The sequence below is a fragment of the Gymnoscopelus microlampas genome (assembly GCF_963454915.1).
Source record: "Gymnoscopelus microlampas genome assembly, chromosome: 1".
In the NCBI taxonomy this organism is placed as follows: domain Eukaryota; kingdom Metazoa; phylum Chordata; class Actinopteri; order Myctophiformes; family Myctophidae; genus Gymnoscopelus; species Gymnoscopelus microlampas.
Window position 1 is genome coordinate 37817673 of NC_139962.1, and position 23727 is coordinate 37841399.

The following is a 23727-nucleotide window of genomic DNA, read 5'->3' on the forward strand; positions in this document are numbered from 1 at the left end:
ATGTAGCTGATGCATGCTTATAATTATGTTACAATGTGACCATAAATAACAATTATATTTAGTTCTAAACTATTTTATAAATCTTTATAGAAAAAATAAAACAGCAGCATAATCTTGCAACCACAAATGTGTATTTCGAAGCTATTAAACTCAAAATGCTTAACCACTTGAACTGGCATCCTATTCTGGGGCTAACACTTGGCGAAAATAGCTGATCTACACGCTCGCAATGCATCGTAACATTGATCTTGAGCTTGTAGATCAGCATTTTTTGCAAAGATATTTAGTGCAGAGCGAAAACAGGAGGGGGCCTAGTATAGAGCCCTTGGGAATACGATCAACTAAGTATAGCATTTAAGTGATTTTTAATAGAGATGGTCTATTTTAAGTACTACCTAAAAAGGTACTAAGTCTTAAATGAATGTTAACATTTAATCAAGGGGCCGTGGTGTTAGCATGATTACTACTACGGTATATAATTCGCCACACAAAGAGAGGAAGATGAATGGAGGTAGAGACAGGGGCAGCCTCCCTCCCTTTCTCTTCCCTCTGATGTCACTAGCAGGAAGTTGCTGAGCAGACATCTCAGCCTGCAGAGCACAATTGAGTTTGTAATCTCTGACCCTGCAGTGGCAGAGTGGCTGGCTCTCCTCCACCTCCATCCCCCACCCCCATCTCGCTCTCTCATGAAGATAGATGCTTGTGGTGGGGCTGCTGCTGGGTGGAGACATGACCGGGTGATAACCTCGACTCCCACTCCAATGAATATACGCAAACATGTTCACGTACACATATATACTGATAGCTTAGTCACACCACCGAGAGGACCGTCAGACACATCAGTTTAGGCATTTAGCACATCAACCTCAGCTTGCGACACTGCTGAGGAATTTCTTTGATGATCAGAACAGGCAAAGAATAACTATCATAACCATATTTTTCTTTTTCCAATTCCTGCAAATGCTATAGCAGGGCAAGATGGTCACCCACTGCCTTTGCACAACGCACTTGCTAACTACACCACACAACCTTCATTCAATCCCAAACAGGAAACTGGCACAGACACTGGGCTCATGGGGAGCCATTTTGGGGCATCAACAACAAACACCAGATGTGGAGACTGGAGAGAAATGGCAAACATATTGACTCTTTGCTTCATTACAGCTTATTATGAGGGGGTTTAGAGTTTGCCTGCGGCAAGGCACTGATGGATAGCAACATTTAAATTGACAGAGGTCTTGTTTTTCTCCTCCTTTATTCAATCCTCGTTTAACACTCACAGGGCTATTACTCCACAGAGGACACCAACTTGACAGCAGTAGAGAGGGTTCCTGAACTCCTGGGTTGTGACATAAAAGTGAGCTGGGATCATTATAACAGGACCACAGAAGTGCCCATTAAAGACCATGTCAGAATAATACGCAATCACAACAACCAAACCTATATAGCCATGCATACAATTTGGGTGTAAAGACTCAATTCTTCAAAACCTTTTTTGGTTGTACTGTAGTTGTTTAGGCAAATATTTGATCTATCATCAAATGTTACACTACAGCAAGTTTCAACTATGGTTCAGTCTTTTACTTTGATTGTAATCTTGATACACTATCACAGTCAATCACAACATACGGTACATACAATCATTTCAATATCACAGATCACACAATTTTATGTCCACATTTATAATGACACATCACAATTCACAAAAAAATTCAACACTAACCTCAATAATATAGTGAATATTTAGCATCATTGGGGAAAAAACAACATTGATCTTTTACATTTAACCACAAGAAAGAATGAACTTCCCAATTCCCTTTTCTGACATTACTTGAGTAGTGTTTTCTTCATGCAGACTTGCAGAGGATTATCAGTGTTACCACAATTAAATTAGATAATAAGGAGCTGTTAAGTGATATAGACACAGCCTTCTCCAAAAAGAAAAACACAAGTTACAGTTTTCTCGCAAGTATCGCAATGAGGAAAATGTTTATCTAATATCATCCACAAGTTAACAACTGTCATTAAAAAATACAATTTAATTTTGAGATTAATGATGCTCATAACGGTGTGAATGTGAATTACTTCATGGGCCTTTGTTAATGAGTTAACTGATAGTGAATTTAATTGGGTTGGGATAGTATTTAAGACTTTTAGGGGTTAAAGAAAACTGCCCATTAGCCTGTAATGTATAATCATAAAACTTGTTAGTTTTATTATAAAAAATAAATAGTACTGCATTATGGCCAGACAGTGCTAGTCAAGCAAGTGTTCCTTATGATCTTAAAATAATCTCAAAAGTGAATATATACATATCTGAACATAATTTTCTTCAGTGAATGTGAACAGTCAGGTGTCTAATCATCCGAAGAAAAAAAAAGTCTTGAAACCAAATTGAGGTCTCATTCTCATTGTGCCAATGGGAAAAGAAGGGGTTGAATGACTCAGAGCTCACGCATGAAAGATTTAATATCTTGTGATTTGCATATTGTCACAACTTCGTGGCTAAGTCAAATTTGGGACCCGATGGGGATCAGTTGCAAATCATTGCACCACCACACAGAATTAATCACTCAATTAGCATCAGTATGACTATGCAGATATGTAAAACATCTCAAGTCACATGCAGCACTTGTTAAAGAATGTCGCTGTCTAAAGAAATGGCAAAGGACTGCAGTAATGTTATACTGTAGATACAGATTCAATTAGATCTGGAAAATGAAGGAGCATGTCACCCTGTGACATGTAATGAAGTGGTCTAAGGACAGGAGTGAAATTCTAAACAGTGTAGCGGGCCATTTCAGTCTAGCAGATGGTCCTATGTATTTTTCATGCTGTTGTAGACCTGTGACTGAGGCCTGGTTGTCATCCAGTGCCTGGGGACACAGGGCTGAATGCATTCTACACACCACTGCAGAATCACATGCTGTCTGACCTCCCTGTCATGGCAAACTGCCCAGCACGGAAAAGGGAGGAGGGAAGGAATGCGCGTGTGTGTGAGAGATACGTGAGTGAGCCTGTGTATGCTGCGGGAGAGAAAGAGAGTACAAATTGGACCATTCAGAGACACTGGCCAACTTGTAAGGACGCAAAAAATGTGTGCGTGCGCGTGCACGCAACCATATATATATATATCAAAGGCTTATTCCCTGAGCAAAATTGAATTCTACACCTTCCACAGTTCTGACAGGAAACACAATATGTACTGTTGGGGAGAGAGAGAATAATATGAAAGTGAAGCGATAGAGGTGGGGAGAGAGAAAAGAGACAGTGACCGCTGTAGAGGATTCACATAGGAAGTCTTGCCCTCACTTCCTTTCCTTTGGAATGTGTCCAATATATCTTGTGAGTATGTCTGTGTTAGAGAGAGAGTGTGTGTGTGTGTGTGTGTGTGTGTGTGTGTGTGTGTGTGTGTGTGTGTGTGTGTGTGTGTGTGTGTGTGTGTGTGTGTGTGTGTGTTGGCAGGAAGGCTTTTCAGCATATAAATATCACATTACCACACAAGGAAACGCAGGCATCAGTCAGAGCCTCCAGCCAACCCAACTAACGAGGACAGGAGCACCACACTGGAGGTCAGAGGGGGCTGGCACACAACAAATGGCAACCAACTCAGTAGTCCTCTTAACATGCAGTATAATGGTTAAGCTTCCAGCTATGTGATGTGGTGTACCCTCAAGTTGTGCCACATACAGCATGTTGACAGATGTATAATGGCTGCTGGGCTGTAACCTATTTATATACCACAGAATTGGGTTAATATACTACTGTAGCAAGTCTTAATGCTACATTGCAGCTGTATGATTCCCTCTGTTAAACCTAAAATGTTGCACATTCATTCATGCGTGGCAAAACACATTTTTCAATATAATGTATCTCAATCAAACGTTACAAACATTGTACCACTGTGCCTAAAATGTCTGGATGCCATTGTCAGTAAAGCAGAAAAAACACACATCTTCATATTCATGCGTAGATTTTCAAGAGCCCTGCAAGCATCAGAAGGATTTTGAGGAAATATTTAAAGGGACTACACCATGAATTTTAACTTTTCCTTATTTTTTGTGTGTTTTTGGTCTCCCCTACCTCTCTTCTATCCCAAAAAATACCCCCGTTTTAACACTTCACAGCATATCTGGGGTTTTCTGTAAATTGGTCTCAAAACAGACCAAACTGATTTTCACCCAGACGTGACGTCACATCTGGGACAATCCCTCCTGTTTTTTCAGTTCCAACTAAAACAAAACAAATCTTTTTTTTCTTTTTACTTTTTCCACACAGAACCAGGTGATAACATGCATACAAAATGGCTCAATAGCGCCCCGTGCCAAACAGGACAATGTGGTATTGCAGGTGAAAGTGCTTTATAAGCCAGAGAGAAATTAGTTGGAATGAGTATATCTGAGACTTGATTTAGGCTCAAAGCTTTTGAAAAACGTTTGAGGGACATAAACAATATGATATTAAATATATATATATATATTTTAATTCATGGTGTAGTCCCTTTAACTTCATGCAGTCAAGCATCAGACTCAACTTTTATTTGCCAAATTTATCAGTTTGACAAACTGCGATGCTTGATATCAGTTTGATATCTACTTATATAATCGAGGAGTGACTTCCGCCCCCCCGCTGACGCTATACCCACAGCTCTGTAGGCGAGTAAACACAACGCCGACACACCACATCTCGCCAACACAGTAGCCACGGCGTGTGCGCAGAATTTACGGGTGGCGTAGGCCACCTATCATTGCTCACTACACAGTTTCCACGTCGCAACATAATTTATTCCACTCACCACATTACGGACAAAACGGAAGGTGAAACAGTTTCGTACCGTTTACCGTGGGCACCACCGACACCGAACGGCGGCGGCTTTAGCCGAAACACGAAGCGCCGCCATTGAACTCTGCGCATCTCCACAACAACACACAAGCAGGTCCTTCGCTTCAACCCCCCCCTTCTTACGCACCTCTTTTGTTCCACCCAGGCCGTTACTTTCAGTTCACTCATGTCTCTATCAATCACAATATGTCCGTCCTTCACGTGCCATGTACATCCCAAACACAAAAATAAACGGCGACGGGCACACTACAGCGTTTTGTCCTGCTGCATTTGGTAAACACACCAGGCTAGGTTCATGACACCAAAGGATTCGACAGTGATGTCATCATTATGCAACCCGGAAGTACAAATACCAAGGATACGTCAGTGATGTCAGTCGGGATGCCAGTCGGGATGCCAGGTTTTCAAAAACAAGCGACAGAAACAAGCAAGGACGTTCATGAAAAAAAAAAAAAAACAGCCGAAGGAGTCCGCCATGTTCCACGGGGGTCCCCGGGGGTCCCAGCACTCCCAGGGGGTCCACGGGAAATTTTACTTTTGGAAATTTTAATCCGACGATTTTGGTACCCCAATATACACGCGCCCACGCTGGGCCCCGTGCGCGGGTAGGGGGTCGGCCGCCCTGGACCTCTAGTTCATTATAGTGTGATTATTCCAAGCTTGATTCCGATACATTTCATATCAAGTCCCATGCTATATTTGATCCCTAAATCTTAGAATATTTATTGGCTCCCAATCCCCCACTATTCTCAATTAAATATATATTTGACCAATTCAGCAACTGTTTCAACCTCATGAAACAGGAGTTTGACTACACAGAAACAAAAAGGCCACACCCACACGATGTGCATGCCCCCATTGCCATTCAGTACGAATCAATACAGCACTAGACTCCATTAAAATACAAACGGTGACTGTCTCGTCTCTCAGTATGCATTCTATCAACCTCTCAGATTAGTCTACAGGGTCCCCACACATTTTTAGCAATGAATTTCCAAAACTTTTCCAAAACTTTTCCAGAATATTTAGCCCAATTTCCAGGCCTATATAACAATCATTCGGCGCAATAATGTGTCTCTTACTCCTATGTAGAATGCCCAAAGATAGGCAGTGTAGCAAAAATAAAGTTTGAGACATACATTAGGCTGCCGTCACACAGCCCGTTCGGCGAAAAACTACTTATGTTACATATTTCGTGTAATATTATTCATGTTTATGAAAATGTTTAGTTTTAACAAAATCAATAGCCAAAAACAATGCATAGCCAAATATTTTTCCAGGACCCTTGATAAATTCCAGGACCTTTGATGATGTTTGATCAATTTCAAACCTTTTCCAGTACTGGATTTTTTTATTTTTTATTTCAAAATATTTCCAGGAATTTCATGACCGTGGGGACCCTGAGTCTAAAGCGTATTTATTAAGATATGCAAGACAAGCTTTTACCAAGAGAGTGGATTCATCAAATCAATTCATCCTCACAAAAAGGATGTAAATTGCTGGTACAATTCCAGAACAATATAGGATTTGAGATGAGATTGTACTTTATTGTGCATTTTTTTAAATAGTCTTGCAACCACTGGCAGAACAACATAAATCACATAATAATTTATATGTACAGTATATATATTCATTTTATTTTATTTTGTATTATTTTTGTTTTGTTTTAAGGATTTGATTGTGCTGTGTGAGTCATGTTGAGGATTGGGGATATGCACGTTCCGATGGATGGATCCTGTAGATAATTGAATTTGTGTTCAAAATATGACTTAACAGTTAATGACAGATCATCTTTTTCTAACCAAGTGACTCTATCTCATCAGCGTGGTAGAAATTCAAAACATCTTTAATGTGTGAAGTGAACCATCTACAGTATCCGGCCAATCAAGTGTGTTATCCTAATCAACCACGAAGCACAAAACCACTTACGGTTTGTCTCTCGGCTGATCCTTTTTAAATCATTTCTTGCTCTCTGCCTCTTCCACCAAATGAATCTCCTTTCTTTCCCATCCCCACCCCCCTCTGGTAAGCAGGTCGTGCGTACATCTCCACCCCTTGCTGAGTGAGAGCGGGTGGTGGGGGTGAAGAGGCAGAGCACAGATCATAATGGCTGGCCAATTATCAGTAGCAGGGGGAGCTGGGGTTGCTGGGAGGAGTGAGAGATTACGTGGAGAATGGATCGATACACCAGTCAGTTTCTAATGAGGGGAAGGATTGGTCCAAGTCAAGCAGATGGAAATCCTGCTATGCCTGAGGTGGTCTCTCCATGCTGACAGTCAGCAGGAAAGCAATGCATTGGTGTTGTCTTAACGTGCAATAGCGCCCCTAGCAAAGCATGACAGTTACTTGACTGGACTGGTGCTTATTTTCTTCTTTCATACCACTTCTATCATGCTATCTTGTTCTCTATGCTTTACTCTTTCTTTAAATAATTCATTCATCACTGGAGGCAGATTTACAAGCAGGGGCTGAAGAATAATGGCTGTCTGTCCTTCACCGCCCCCTTTAACCACCCACAGCTGCCAGCACAGGACAGTAAATCCTATGCCTGACCCACTCGCCCAGCCGATATACTCTTCTGTGCAAAACGTGGCAAATGGCAAGCAAGGCAAAAACAGGCTACGATTGCTAATACACTGGATTGCAATGTTACAACCGAACTGGCTACAATAATTCTAGCCTGCTAGTACAAGATTAGCAACTGTAGTGCTCTTGTTCTGTTTTACACCGATTCTCCATTTTCTACATCTGCCTCTTTTTCTCTTTCTTCTGAGGAGCTTTGTGTTGGGTAGCCGTTTAATTTATGACTGCTCTGTGCAAATGGACACACACAGGCGAACGCACGCACGCACACGCGCATGCGTACACACACACACACACACACACACACACACACACACACACACACACACACGTGCGCATGCACAGAGGATGAAAGGGCAGTCACATAGCCTGCAAACATGATTTTACAGCCCTGGGTGGAATGAGTGCTTGAGGAGGGAATGAGGGCAGAGCACAAAGGAGAAAGCCCTAACATTTACAGGTCCCAGTAGTAGGTATGCACTATGCAGTAACATAGAGTAACATACATATCGCTGCTGTCGGGCAGAAACCTTGTATCTCCATATTTCAACATTTTATGTTTTTTCGTAAATGAATGCCCTACTTCGTCATACTACATTGTCTGATTGTCACACTAAAGTAGCCAAAATAGACAAACTACAACCTCACAACGTGACACATTGTAAGTTTGTAGATGTGCTTTTTTTGCTTTTCTTTTTAAGTGAAAGTGGGTGTGTGTCTGTGGGTTTCTTAAATATGTAACCAATGAAATGTGTTAACAAGACCTTGTGACAAAATAATAACTGATTTTTCAGACCCAAACACAGACCTCTTGAGAGGTAAAAGCACTCTCCTTGCCGAAAAACCAATATACAGATACACAATGTACATGCTTGCACAAAAGCCCACTCAAACAGACACACACAACAGCTTAATAAGAGCTAATTACATTTCTCAAAATCAGCAGAAAGGAAGCATGTGCAATTTCCATTGTCAATATCTCATTAAAGCTAGAGTGTGTATGTGTGTGTGTGTGTGTGTGTGTGTGTGTGTGTGTGTGTGTGTGTGTGTGTGTGTGTGTGTGTGTGTGTGTGTGTGTGTGTGTGTGTGTGTGTGTGTGCGTACATTGAAAGGTTTATTGTAGATTTAAGATACGGTTGTTGCACATTACTCCCCAACTCTGCTGCATTGTAACAAGTCCATACTAAAGCGTCATATGCATATGAATGCACACATGTAAAGAATGTGGTGGCTGTGATTGGGGAAGAAAGAATCAAGATTTTTCCACTGTCTGCCCATGACTTTGTGTCCCTACAGCGACCAGCGTTTTACTATCGCTACTGAGAATAGTAAAACGCGATAGCAAAACGCTGTTCGCGTCCCTACAAGGTAGCAAAAAGGTTAATGCAAAAAACAAAACAAAAAATGTCAGTTCGACAGCAGTGTGTAATGAATGCTAATATAGGACATAGGCAAAGCTAGACTAGACAAGATGATTAGGACGATATTAACAGACAAATCATGGAACGGCTCCAATTATAGTGAATGGGAGTGTGGCATTTTAGATGCAAGGCAACTTTACATGGATATGGGGGCAAATATGGAAATAGAGCTCATTTGGATGCTAATGTTCAAGCAGCAAACAGTAAATAGCCTTTAATATATTGTTAATGGAGCAGCTCGAGCTCGAGCCGAGGCTTTGAATTTGAATGGATAAGCTACTGTAGCACTGTATGAGGTAGCTTCTCTGGCTTCCAATTTAGGGAGACCCAAAGAATACCGACCCTGTTCAGACCAGGTGTTTTGTTTCCAATATATCCAGCTAGGTCTCTGTGTCTAGTTGAAATGGATTGCAATTCACACACCTGGCATTAGAATGGCTCTCAAATAAAGTTCCTGCTCAATAAGCATTATTGTGCTCAAATTGCTCAAGATGTTTCACTCTCTCTAGGCTATATGGAGAGTAAATGGTGTTGTCTGTGCACCACCCCTGTGCTGAATTGAACTGTCAAAAGATTACAGCATGTCTTGCTTTCATCAAGCATAAAAAGCAGTAGAATGAAAAGCATGGACACCTGTTGTACACTCTGTTACAATCAGTGACGTTTAAATGTCTAGATGTGAGCGACAGCATTTCCTTGCATCTGCAGTAAACACTGCCTAAAGCCATTAACACTTTAAAATGATACTATACATTCACATGAGATGGTAGACATACCAGAACCCACATAAAGTGGGATGAGTGTTGCAGTAGCTGAGTACAGTAGCTATTGTCTCCAGTGTGAAATATGACTGCTCCATTTCACACCAGATTGGAGCTGCTGCTTGTAAAATGGTGCAGTATCCCCTCTGGTGGTAGGAGATTGAACTGCATCGCTTTTAAATGAGTAGTCACATTATTGAATAAATAAATAAAGTTATTTTTTTATCAGTGTTCTCTTGTCTTTATTGATAGTTTCACAGTGTAGACAAGGAGAGAGAGTCGGGGAGTGACATGCAGAAAAGGTCCACCGGGCTCAGGAACCAAACCCGGGACTCACTGTCAGGCATTGTGGCCCATGCAGTACGAGCCCTAACCTCTCGGCTATCGGCGCCCCCTATTAACTACTTTTTATGCATCGGTGGTGTCAGTGGCAAGAAATAGATGAGGATTACTGTGGGAAAAATCCATAAAACATCTTAAAAGAAAAAGGCAGTTTGACTCGGATATTACCCATTCAGGACTGCAAAAGGAATCAATTCAATCCAACTCAAAACCTACATTGCTAGCAAGACTCTTTCCAGTAAAGATATCTGCTAGTGTCTGTTGCATAATATTGAGAAAAGACAATTCCGATTGCTTCACCCTTTCCTCACTTGTCTGTGGCATATAGTACAGTGTGTTCTTGGCTGAAATTGAGAGAAATGCCTCTAGAAATGTATAGAGATGAGGTTGTCAGTGTACCGTCTGAGTGGTGTATGCGAGTGTGTGCATTTTCATATTTTTATTCATTGTTGTAACTTCATGATGTCTGCTGGTTCAGCTATGCACTCCACTAACCTGCTCTCCGTACTGCTCCTGAGACAGGCAGTCAGTCATGTTGACACAGCCCAGCAGACAGCCAGTGGGGTAGTCTCTAGGAAACCTGGGCTCTGCACACACAAAAGCAGCTTTCAATCAACTAATCCCATGTAGGATCATGGACATCTTTGGCTTTGGAGAGAAACCAGTGCAAAATCCTAAAATGAAGGCACAGTCATTATTTACATTTTAAAGTATGTGTGTACCTTTTTTGTAGATGTGACGGTACATGCCCTCTACTTCTTCAATCTCCTGAGGAGTTGGCTTCTTAGCTGCAGCAGCAATCCATAGACGACCACGGTGGGATGTGTACCAGTTTCGCCCCTCCACCCTACAGACAGACAGACAAACATACATTTCTGCTTTTACACCCATGACAGAAATCTATACTGTTGATAAGGGGATACAAGCAGTGACTTGCACATACACTGAAGCATTGTCTTTGACATACACTAGAGTACATGGCTGACACTAGGAATGCACAATGCATGACTTTATTAAAGATAGCAAAGCCTTTAAAAAATAAAAAGGTGTGAAATTCTACATTTAAATTGGAGTAATTTGTGCTCATCTCCTTCAGTGACACTTGGAAACAGTGTAATGTTTAGTATTAAATCAGGACAGGTACAAGTAAATATTGTTTTATCATCTGCACCAAATATCGCAGTTACAGTATAATAGGTAAACTCAACCGGTGGAAAGACACATTGTGGTATTGCAAAGAAACAAAGAATTAGCAGTATCAGTATCGTTATTGGCCAAAATGACCATGGGAATGATCTGTTATGGGCTAAAATTTCAATATCATGCAACTCAATAATGGCCATGCCCTTTACCTCTTGATGCCTTTGACGAGCAGTGAGGCCCAGGGTTGGTGCATGCTGAGGCACCAGCCCCCATCAGCCATCTCCTGCAGCTCTCTGTCCTGTAGTCTCAGTCTGGAACGCTCTGCTCCTGTCTTGTCTTCCACTGGACCAATTCCTTTCTGCAGGTTTCGCCGGTGGCTCTCACCACCACCCACATCCACCCACTGCCAATAAAATATGGATTGCTGGTTAGTGTGCTAGCCCAAATGATTGCTCATGGAGTGAGTTGTAAATTGAATAGTAGAACCATCACACTTTTTGGCCACTGTTTACTGAAGTTTAATGCCAGAAGCAGGGCTAAATTTAAGTCAAGTCAAGTAAATTTTATTTATAAAGGACATTTAAAAACAACCAAAGGCGGACCAAAAGTGCTGCACAGCATGAAAATAATAACACCAAAAACTGTAAAAAACAAAAAACACCAAATACAGAGCATACAAATCTAGCAACAGGATTTAAGGTGTGATGCAAAACATTTGAAGTATTGATCTAGGCTTGTCGTGACTCAACCCAATTTAGTATTTAGGGTATGGCCACACACGTGCTGTGTCTTGCGGAATATGGGCAGTGCAGAATGTGACTCTCATGGAAATCATTTGGCTGGTTTGTAGTCCATCTGAATGGATGTGGACTAAGAAAACTACAGCCAAGTGGGCGGACACGCACGCACACGCACACGCACACGCACACGCACACGCACACGCACACGCACACGCACACAAATTTTGCTGGACACAATTCTGTGACCCAATAGATATCTCCCATGACCAACAGTTTGTACACGACTGCAATATACAAAGGCATACCTCCGGTGCAGCCTGCACAATGTTGGGGTTGACCAATTCTCTGATATTCTGCCGTCCACTTTGTCCTTCAGGGTGTAATGGCGATTTAAGTTGAGCACCAGTGTTCATGGCCTTGAGTGTCTCATCCAGCCTGCAAATAGTTTTGGTGATTGTGAAGGGACATTTTTCCTGTAGTGTATTACTAAATATTTATCTGGAGCACAAAGTACAAACTGCATTTTTTATCATGACATTTTCAAATGTTATTTTATATACTATAAACCGTGCAGGACAGCCAGTAACCATAATCATCTTACTGTACTCACTTGTTGTAGTACTGGCTGAGGTCATCTCCCTCATCAATTACTTGTCGACCAGCAAAGTCCAATGTGATCTTCCTATCTTTCCGGGAAGCGTGACGAAGTTCTCGTAGCTCTTCCTCCTTCTTCCTCAGCTTGTCACGTTCACTGGATGACAACCATTGGTTGGAGTCGGTGCCAAAGTAGTCTGACTGATCATCCAGAACCTGAGTTCTCCTGACACTGTTGATAGAACAGGAAATCCACCGTCATGCCAGTCTACCAGTAAAGATTTAGAAAGATAACCAAAGATGCCAGTCTACCAGTAAAGATAAGATATGGTATGGGGTCACAGCAAGTGTCGTCAGAAAACGGCTAACAATGCAAGACTTGAGCTAAAGAAATACAAATTAAATATAAACAAAATTATCAAAAACAATTACATTCAAATGTAACTAAGGTTGAAACAAGAGACTTACAAGTAGCAACAAGTTTCAGTATGTTATGTTGTGCATTCTGGGTTTTAGGAAGAAAGCAATTAAAGCACAATTACACTGGTAGAGGTTTGGTTGTGTAGTTAGCTTGCAATGATGTAAATCCAAAGATTGGCTATTGGTTCAATAGTTACTCCTTTGATTAAAAATCTATCATCCAAAACAGCCTTCCCATTGATTAACATTGCATGGTGAAACAAGTCTCAAAGTCACACATTTAACAAAGGAACAAATGCAAGCAAAGCAGATTCTGCCAATGTATAACCAGACACACTCCAAATTCAAATAGTAAAATCAACAGGGAGTTGCCTTTTTTAATGTTACATACATACATCATTAATCTAATTAAAATTTGCTTTGTTTGTATTCATTTATGTGCCAATAAAGTGACTTAGAGACCTGTTTCACCATGCAATGTGAGTCATTGGGGAGCATATCTTGAATCATACTGTACATGTCTAATCAAAGGAGCAACTACTGTATTGAAGATATCTCGCCATTGGAGTTACATCATCATGGCAAGGTAACTACACAAACAAACTTCTACCAAAGTGTCATTTAACTTTAAATGCACTTTTACAATTACCTATTCTTGTCATATTCTAGCAGTTTGTCTTTGTGTTGGATGGCCTTCTCCAGGCCTGCCTTCATACGAGCCTCGTGGTGTGGGAGATAGTCTCTATCTGAGCCCTCTGTCCCAAAGAGAGCAGAACAAAGAAAAAACATGAAATTGAATAATATCAGCGAAATTAGCATCATATTATGTTTTGTTTTGCGTCTCACCTCCCATCAGTTTTTTTCTCAGTTTCTGGCTTTTATTGGAGTCTCGCTGCAGGATCTCTTGCTCCTCTTTGGTGCAAACCTGAATTAACAGAAAACAAACACTTTTTTTTTTTAAATGTCCCAAAACGTCCCAATCAGTGATACAAACAAGTAGCCCAATTACCAAATATAAAATAAAAAGCAGTGGAGATGTTTTCAATCTCTTGGTGGTTGACTTAGCTCTTGAAAGAAGGACTAACACTATCCACAAGTTTCCATTTGATCAGGTATCAGGGATCAAATCGACAGGAAGTGATGCCCACAACGCCCTAGGAAACTTGTGGATAGGCAACTGATTTGTAAACTGTATTTGCCATATGTGGGGGCTGTATTAGGTGTGTTATATTGATCATGTTTTCAAACACTAGAGTAAAACAACCCTATATTTTGATTCATCATCATGGGGTAAGAGCGTAGCGTCTACAAGTAAAATTATTTAAGAATGTATGTATGTGAAAATAATTTGAATGTTCAACACATTCCCAGATTGGGGAAGGGGGAAAAAAGGATTGCAATCATTTCACATATTTTTTTTGTGAAAATCAGTCTTGACTGAAAAGTCAAGAAACAAACCAACCAGACTTACCAGGCTTCCACAGAAGAGGCAGGGGCCAGAGCCTTCTTGCTCACACACAATGCGGCCACAACTGAGGCAGTTATTGATGAGACCGTGCTTCTGGGCCAGACACTCACAGATGTGGCGCCCAGGCAGAATTAAAGCCAGCTTGTCCTGTCCATCTTTAGCGTAAAGATTCACAAACTTACTTTTCTTCTTCGATGAAGAGGATGTATTAATTTCTTGGGCCTGTGGATGGGGGAAAACAGCAGGGGAGAAGAAATGGGATGTCTGAAATGACTGGAGGTCAGTGTTTCAGTGCAACAATAAAAGTGCTGTGTAAAGTCTCATCTGCAAACCTCTCTCTGTGTTGTGTCATCAATGTGACACATCCAGGACTAGCAACTTAGCAGATGAAAGGGAAAATAACAGCAAGGGATGGGCAGATAATTGATTTGATCTTACCAGTAGATTGTATTTTCATATTGATAATTATTTACACTATAAATCAGTATCAGTACAATTGCAATTTTCTGCTGTTAGTTTGGATTCTGTGCTAAATGTGAAGGTCTTTCTTCACACTGTAGACTAGGCTTTATGATGAAGCATCCATGCACCACAGAATGGAAACTGACATGTTTCCACAAGCAACACGCATTGTATAAAGCATATACAAATTCCACCCTCATTTTTAAAGATTTTTGTGATCATGAAAATGTACATATATAATCTTGATAAATGAAAATGCCAAAAATGGCAATTGAATGTACTTATAAGTTGATTTTATCAATATTTTCTCTCGCAATAATCAATATTTAAAACTCCATTATAACCAAATAGCCTAATAGCTAAACAGCTTCAACAAGGAGCAAGCTGCACTCACCTTCTTCAGGTCAATGGGGGTTTTGACTACTTCTACTTCAGGTTCTGCTTGGTTTATTGTCATCACCTCCTGCTTGTTGTTCCGGCCTTTGCGCTTTGACTTCTTCTGGGAGTCTTTGGTAGCGTCAAAGGAATCTGGGAGAACAGAACCAGCTGCCCACAACACATAGACAAATGTGTTCAACCTTTTACTTGACACATTAGGGCTGGGCAATGGACCCGTCGCTAAGCCCCATCCACTCCACTCTGTGACTGGTGGTGTGCAGTTAGTCACACCTAGGCCTGGCAAGCTTTGTTTCCATTGACTTGCATGTTAAATGACAGCTTTTCCTCTTATAAATAATCGATCATTTCAGGAGCAAGAGCTTCAAAATCTCTTCTAAATCTAGTCAACAAGGCCTGCAGTAGGTTATGTACTGGAAAAATGTGCATGACATTATTTCAATAAACTAAAAACACAGGAAATGTTAGAGGGAGTAATAGCCATGGATACACGACGGTCGACTGTCACGACCGTCATGGATGAACTTCAACCTGGTGTTTGCACTTTCTCCATTTACGGCCCGTACATCTACATAAACGTTCATAATTCAAATATGAAGTGCTTACCCCATGGCCACGGATGTTACATTTATGTACGGGCTCTCAGAAGTACCCGTATCATCCGTATTGTTCAATAAAAAGCATTTTAATCGGATCGGTGGCCATTTTCTCCATATGCTTTCAACTGCGCCCTATCGGTTGGGAGGTGTATTGCACTCTGATACATTATAACTGTATGAGAAAATGGCCACCGATCGGATTAAAATGCTTTTCATTGAACAATCCGGAATATACGGGTACTTCTGAGAGGCCCGTGCATAATTGTAACATCCATGGCCATGGGGTAAGCACTTTACATTTGAAATCTGAACGTTTATATAGATGTACAGACCGTAAATGGAGAAAGTGCAAACACCAGGTTAAAGTTGATCCATGACTGTAACAGGAGTTTTCATGTACTGCAGGGTAAGACTACAGTAGCAGTTAATAAATAGACAAACAAATTAATTCATATACTTTAAGGTGCGGAATCCGAAACAGGCAGCGCCGTGATTCCTTATTTTGTTACGATTACGGTGATAGTATTATTGACACCACCTGGGCGAGTCAGTCGTGTACCTTTCCCTACGTTAAGCTGTGTATGTGTTGAACAACACAGCCCTGCAGCCTTGCAGTTTAAATGCAGATTTCAGCTTGGGAAAAATACCCTCCAACGGGTTTGGGTATGTGGAATCTGTTGCTGGTTCATAGTCACCATTGCGTTATCGTGGTATTCCTATTCTTGCTATTATGTTGCAAATTATTGTGTGTGCGCGGGCGAAATAACATTGACAACTATGACAGGTGACGAAAGCTTGCCAGACCAACCTACAGCATACAAGAAATACTGTATATGTATAACATTGCAACAACACAGACATATTGGCAACAGTTTTAATTCATTATTAGGAATCCCATTAGCTTCCACAAAGTGGTAAAAACAGACAATAGTTAAAATTGGGCAATATAAGTTGCGCTGCATATAAAACAGAGACAACAATAACCAGTCAAATTGGTAAAACAGTTAAGCCTACCTGGTCCAGGCCTAGGCTCTCTAAACAGGAAAAGGCCTTGATTATCTGTAGCCTGACTCTGAGGTTGAGGTCTTTGAGTCCTCTGCCATCGATTCAGGAGCTCATCTATAAACTCCCTCTTTTTCCCATCAGTTCCCTGGAGAAGGTCTCCCACATACTCCACAATCTCATCAGCATTATCAATAGCTAAAATGTACCTAAAAGAAGAGTTGCTGTTAAAAGATTTCTCCTTATACAATCATACAATGAAGGTGTGTGGTGGTCCAACAAATATCCCTATACATTCTAAGCTGCATTTAAAGTCTAAAGGTTATCCATAGATAATGTATTCATCCACAATACTACTGCATGACTTGAACCATACATAGTGATATAGGGAAGAATAGCCTTTAAAGTGCAAAATATGACCTGGCTATTATATGTAGAAAGAAAACAAGAAAATAATCTAACAAATGACAGTAATACTTTTTAATACGAATAGACACACAAAGAAGAGAACACAACAACATGGCCAAACAAAACAAAAACGAATCTGTCAGCCCATTTGATATCATAAAATAGGGAATAACTTGCATACGCTTATACCAATATTAAAGGGACAAGTCATGTACGCTGCTCATTCAGTTAGAGCTGGTTTTACTTATTCAGCTCCATATTGGTCACTTATATGTGTGGGATAACCAACATGATGATGTTTGAAACATCATCACGTTTCTAGAACAGGGGTCTTCAACGTTATTCAGCCCAAGAGAGAGAGATGAAGCAGGGACCCCCACTACATATAGAATTGTGTTGCATATTCATATTGATTTCATAGATAGCTTCAGACTTGTTTGACAGTACTATCATCAGTGTATGCTAATGTGTATTTTCAGACATTTAACCACTTAAACCGTCAATACTTAGTAAACTTGACCTTTCACCCTGTACTAGTTTCCTTTCTTCTCCTACACCAAACCTCTTCGCCGAAAATAGCAAATCTACAAGCTCAGAACGCCTCGCGCTTGAACTTGTACATCTGCTATTTATGGCTAAAGTTCTCTTCAGAACAGGGATGCTAGGGTTCAAGTAAAATTTTTAAAAAAAGTTATCCTATCACACAAATATTTGGTGCCCCCCATCAGTATCTCTGAGGACCCCCTAGGGGTCCCGGACCCCCTGTTGAAGACCCCTGTTAAAGGAGTGCGTCAGCTAACTTTTCTGATGCACCCAATCTTTACTGTAAAATGTATACGTTTCACTTACTGGACAATGTCTTCGGACGCCTCCAGCCCAAAGCTGTTGTGTAACTGGTCAACACACCAGCGAAGCAAAGCGTCCGACATGTCGACAATGTAAAGCCTATATTTAATAACAATAAGGAAATGTATGCTATAGTAGTCGTGTAGGTAATACCAACCAATACGCCGGTTGAATAACACCGGTGCACGTATGCTGCGTGGCAACACCGAATTGTATCCTGCCGAAAACAGTGCAGTGCATGATGCATCTAAAGGTTCCGCCCCGAGCCCTAAAACATGAGTGTCATATTATGACAGTCATGGATGAACTTCAACCTGGTGTTTGCATTTTCTCTCTTTTTGACCCGTACATCTACATAAACGTTAAAATTTCAAATATAAAGTGCTTAACCTATGGCCACAAATGTAAACAGTATGTACGAGTCCTTCAAAATACCCGTATCTTCCATTTTGTTCAATAAAAAGCATTTTAATCAGATTGGTGGCCATTTTCTTCTAATTTTCTCCATATGCTTTTAACTACGCGACCCTATTGGTTGGGAGGTGTACTGCACTGTGAAACATTATAACTATAAAAAATGGTCACCAATCAGATTAAATACTTTTCATTGAACAAGATAAGGGTACTTTTTTAGGACGCGCACATAATTTTAACATCCGTGGCCATAGCATAAGTACTTTATATTTGAAATTTGAACGTTTATGTAGATCAAGGTCAAAAAGAAAGAAAGTGTAAACACCAGGTTGAAGTTCATCCATGACGGTCGTGACAGACGACCGTCCGTCGTGTGATCCATGGCTAGTTCTGCCTGCCCCCCTGCAGGACACCAAACTGAAAAACATCAACTGGCAGTTTGCCATTAAAAAAAGTGAGTTTTAAACTTTTCTGTGAAGCATTTTTCACATTAACCTTGTAATAGTAGAAAATGTCGAGGTACCGCTTGAAGTGGGTGTACCTATTTGTCACAGTCACTGGGTGGCAGTGTAAGAGCATATAGTTCTCGAATGCACTGACACCAGAGCTATTCCTATTTCCTATCCTAATCAGCTGCTCTTGCTTAAAGCCTCTAGGGCAGGAGTCTTCAACGTGTTTCAGTCCAAGAACCCTTAGGTGAGAGAGAGATGAAGCAGGGACCCCCACTACATATTGTATAAACTTGTGTTACTAACTTTTTCATAGGTTTCATGGTCAAATTATAGTGAAAGTTGTTGTTTAGTCAAATATGTAGGCTACTTTAGTTAAAGTAGGCTTGGAGTAATTGCTTTAAAAATACTTACTCAAAAGTACACATTACAAAGTACATTTAATTTTTATTCAATGCATTTCTGTATTATAATATATAATAATAGGCTAATGAAAATATCAGATATACAAGTTCATAACGCACCGTGATAAGTGGTTAATTCATAATATAGGGGCCTACTTTTTCCTTTCCTAGAAATGTAGTGGAGTCAAAAGTACAATATCTGTATTTGAAATGTAGTGGAGTGAAAGTCATAAGTGGCATAAATAGGCTCAAGTAATAATCAAGTAATACAGATACAAGTAGCCATAGACCTAAATGTACTGCCCACCATGGCTAAAGGGGCTGAGATCCATACTGACTACAACACAATGAAGTAAATTAGATTGTTTTTCAGATGACTGATTGCTGCACAAAGCATGCCAATGTAATTTATGCTCCTTGAATGTATTGCCTTTCTCTTATTGATCTCCTAAATCACATTAATGATGCCAACATGCACCGCTGCAAACATGTTGTTTGTCGTTGTGATAAAGAGGACCCTGATAAGAACAAATGCCATGCAGGTCCTCCTTAAACACCATACCTAATTCAGCCTCATTTTGTCACTACTGCATGGGTCCTCAACAGGGGGTCCGGGACCCTAGGGGGGTTCTCAGAGTTACACACAAATCTTTGTGTGATGTGTGATTCTTATTTTTGGGCGGTGCAACCGCCCCTATATGTGAGGTTTGGACATCGACCCAATTGCACCCAACCCTGCGCTGTGATTGGCCACCATTGTACCCCCCTAACCCTGCACCGTGATTGGCCATCATGACTCTATTCAGGACTGTGATTGGCTAGAAACACATGACACATGTGCATACTGTAGCCCTATAAATAGGACTATGCACTTAAAAGAAACACTTCTATGTTTTTTTTTAAGTGAATCACTTCCATCACTGTGATGACCACTGTGACCACACCGCCCACTTCACACTGGGTGTGATTCTTTTTTTTTTTTTACATTAACCACTTGAACCCTAATCTGGGAAGAACATTCACCAAACATAGCAGATCTCGGAGCTCACAACACGGCACACTGCAGGCTTATAGATCTGCTATTTCCGGCGAAGAGATTTGTGTAGGAAAAGAGAGAAGACCAAGTACAGAGCCGAAGGTCAAGTTTACTAAGTATTGAGGGTTTAAGTGGTTAAATATCTAAAAATACACATTAGCATGAATACTTTATTAAAATAATGTGTAAACCAATAAAGAAAAAATATGAATTTACAAAACGCTGATGATAGTGCTGTGAAAGAAGTCTATGTAATCTATGAACAAATTTAATCTGAAACTCAATTTTATACAATAGGCCTAGTATACGTAGTAGGCCTAGGGGTCCCTGCTTCATATCTCTCTCAGCTAAGGGGTCCTTGGCCTGAACATTTTTGAAGACCCCTGCTCTACTGTTTTGTCTCAAAACTAAGCTAGGCTACAGCATGAAGATAGCAGTTAGGGGTTGTTTTTGTATTTTGGTTCGATAAATTATCTCGACCGCTTATTACTTGTCTTGTGGACCTCCGAAGGAAGTCTTCATTATAACCTTGAGATGTGTGACCTTCTGCGCCCACAATTCTCATCTATGACCCTCCATGACTCCCCTGTTGTTCACTCTGAGCTGCCGCCAATTTTCCGTACCATCCCTTTCAGAGGAGATAGTTACATCTATTGAAGTCTCCACTCAAAATGTATTTTCAGTAGGCTATAGCTTTCTGTGATGGTTCTATCTTTCTTTACCCACACAATTTATTTTATTATACTGTTTTATTTCATTGCTTTTGCTTTTTTTTGCTTCGTTCAATTCAGTTCGATTTTATTATAGTGCCAAATCACAAGTTGTCTCAAGACACACTATTTGTTTTATTATGTTTATTACTGTGTTTTGTTTTAATGCTTTTGTTTTATTGCTTATTTTATTTACTTCTTCAACACTTCCATGGTAAAAGAAGTGTAAAGGACCTATAAGCAGTTTCCTAAACAATGGGACCCACTTTTGGGTTGCAGAACCATTTTTTATGGGTCACGACTTGTGAGTAACTATCCACTTTTGTACTTTTCCAATATTAAAAATAAAATTTAGGCCTATATTATTTCAAAAGATTGTCAGAAATAAAATAAAACATTATTCAAAGGATTTCAGAAATGTTCAAACAATCAAAAATAATTACAAGAACGGTTGCCCCGGGTAAAATCTAGCGACATCAGAATGGTTGGAACAGTCGGTACTGCAAATCCGGCGACCTCGGAATGGCCGGACCCACCAGGTATTTCTGGCCACCAGAACCTACTCAGCCACGTTTGAGACTAGGGGTGGTTACGATTCTGTCCCTATCGGAACGTAACTCGAATGGCACTAAGTCGGCTGAAGCGGATTTTGCAACGTTTGGCACGGCAACTCGCTCACCTGAGCTCGCTCGGCGGTGCCTCTCGTGGCTATAGTCCGCTTCAGAGAGCGCGCCTCGGTCGTTGTAACTGTTTTTTGCCTAACTTCCTATCTTAATGTTAGGGGCTGTAGTCTGAGTGGTCCACCACTCGGGGTCAACTGACTGTGAACCAGGGACCACCATCCTGAGTAAAAATCAACCTGGGGAGTGGGGACCACTGTCGAGTGTGGATATGGGCTAAGATTCTATTTCTTTCCTAAGTTGTACAGTCTGTCTATTCCTTAGAGACCTAGAGAAACCTAGCCCTGTACAATTCTTCAGTTACTGTATGCCACCAGTCTGGAATAAACACTCAGAGATACATTGCTTTTACTGTAAGCTCTGGGAACTCTGCCTGATAACTCACCCAAAACTTCACAAGGGACTTTCATGTGCCTCTTCAGTGGCTGTGGCTCTTAACCACTTAAAGGGTAAGACCACTTTGGTAGAGGTTTGGGTTGTGTAGTTACCTTGCCATGATGTAACCCCAAAGGTGGGCAAGAAATAAAAAATAATTGCTCCATTGATTAGAAATTGATAATTCAAAATATGCTCCCCATTGGCTTACATTGTACGGTAAAACAGCTCTCAAAGTCACTCTTTTAGCACATAAATAAACCCAAACATAGCTGATTCAGGCAATATAGAGTATCACCAAACCCAATTTTTAAATAAAAATGTCAACTTCCTGTTGATTTTACTATTTGAAGATCTGGATCCGGATCCGCGAATCCAGTCCAAGTTTTCTACTTATTAAAAATGGCAAAATCAACAGGAAGTTGACATTTTTATAAAAAAAAAAAACAGTACTGGGTTTGGTGAAGTTCTACATTGTCTGAATCAACTTTGTTTGCGTTCATTTATGTGCTAAAAGAGTGACTTTGAGATTTGTTTTACCGTACAATGTAAGTCAATGAGGAGCATATTTTGAATTATCAATTTCTAATCAATGGAGCAATTATTTTTAGCGGCGCTAGCCGCTCTATACCTTTAGGTATAGAGCGGATCCTGCTCTATACCTGACTTTGTCCGTGTCCGTCAACGTTCTGATTGGTCAGGTCCGTCAACGTTCTGATTGGTCAGGTCCGTCAACGTTCTGATTGGTCAGGTCCGTCAACGTTCTGATTGGTCAGGTCCGTCAACGTTCTGATTGGTCAGGTCCGTCAACGTTCTGATTGGTCAGGTAATTCAAAAAAGTGAATGGTCAAGCTTCACATGACACGTGGCTATAAACACATTATAAACACATATCGATGACAAAATGTATCAAAGGCGCCGCTACCTTCACACAGGGTGTGATTTTTTATTTATTGCCCACCTTTGGAGTTACATCATGGCAAGGTAACTACACAACCCAAACCTCTGCCAAAGTGGTCTTGCCCTTTAAAACCTCTATTCTTAGTTAAACAGACCTGAAATAAACAGACCATATTTGCCCAAATATGGACAAAAGCAAATTGGTGTTGTTTCTTTTGTGTCTGACATAATATGCCCATATATGGAGATCGCTGACAGCGCAAGTAAATTATGCCGGAATATGGACATAGCGAGAGAGAGAGGGAGGGGATGCGAGACAGGGAGAAGGGGAGAGAGAGAGGAAGGGAGGGAGCCAGGGAGGGAAAGATAGCTTATTTTACCCCCACCACCCCCCAATAACCAGGCCAATGCTGGCTACTTACACCTGAACATGTCGCAAAGCGACACATTGTCAGACCAATAACTCTGGCGTGCCAGGCAAGCTGATATTGTAATCATAAAACGTAATGGTCATCATCATGATTCAAATGTGATGTTTGGTGATAAAAAAAAGATTTTTTTACCTCAGCAAGAAATAGCATACAAAACAAACAGAACTAACAACTATCAGAAATATATTAGAGTTAATGTTAATGCACAATTGACACAATGATCAAATTAACAATGTTTACACATCACTTTACACAGTTTCATGAGCTTTCTTGATAATTATATAGTGAAAATGGTTATACA

General features: G+C 40.6%; 1 protein-coding gene across 2 annotated transcripts in view; it reads right to left on the reverse strand.

Moving 5' to 3' along the window:
• LOC311046815 (activating signal cointegrator 1-like) overlaps positions 1–18195 on the reverse strand; it is an 83656-nt gene extending 65461 nt beyond the window's left edge. For both annotated transcript variants that reach the window (XM_084059385.1, XM_084059384.1), the window contains exons 1-11: positions 18031–18195; positions 16786–16982; positions 15171–15322; positions 14318–14536; positions 13693–13771; positions 13496–13601; positions 12443–12658; positions 12138–12267; positions 11302–11495; positions 10672–10796; positions 10445–10536 (exon numbers count right to left, since the gene is read on the reverse strand). In XM_084059385.1, the coding sequence (XP_083915511.1) occupies positions 10445–10536; positions 10672–10796; positions 11302–11495; positions 12138–12267; positions 12443–12658; positions 13496–13601; positions 13693–13771; positions 14318–14536; positions 15171–15322; positions 16786–16982; positions 18031–18110 (1590 nt within the window). In that variant the 5' untranslated portion in view covers positions 18111–18195. The remainder of the gene's footprint in view (positions 1–10444; positions 10537–10671; positions 10797–11301; positions 11496–12137; positions 12268–12442; positions 12659–13495; positions 13602–13692; positions 13772–14317; positions 14537–15170; positions 15323–16785; positions 16983–18030) is intronic.
• Positions 18196–23727: the final 5532 nt, after the last annotated feature.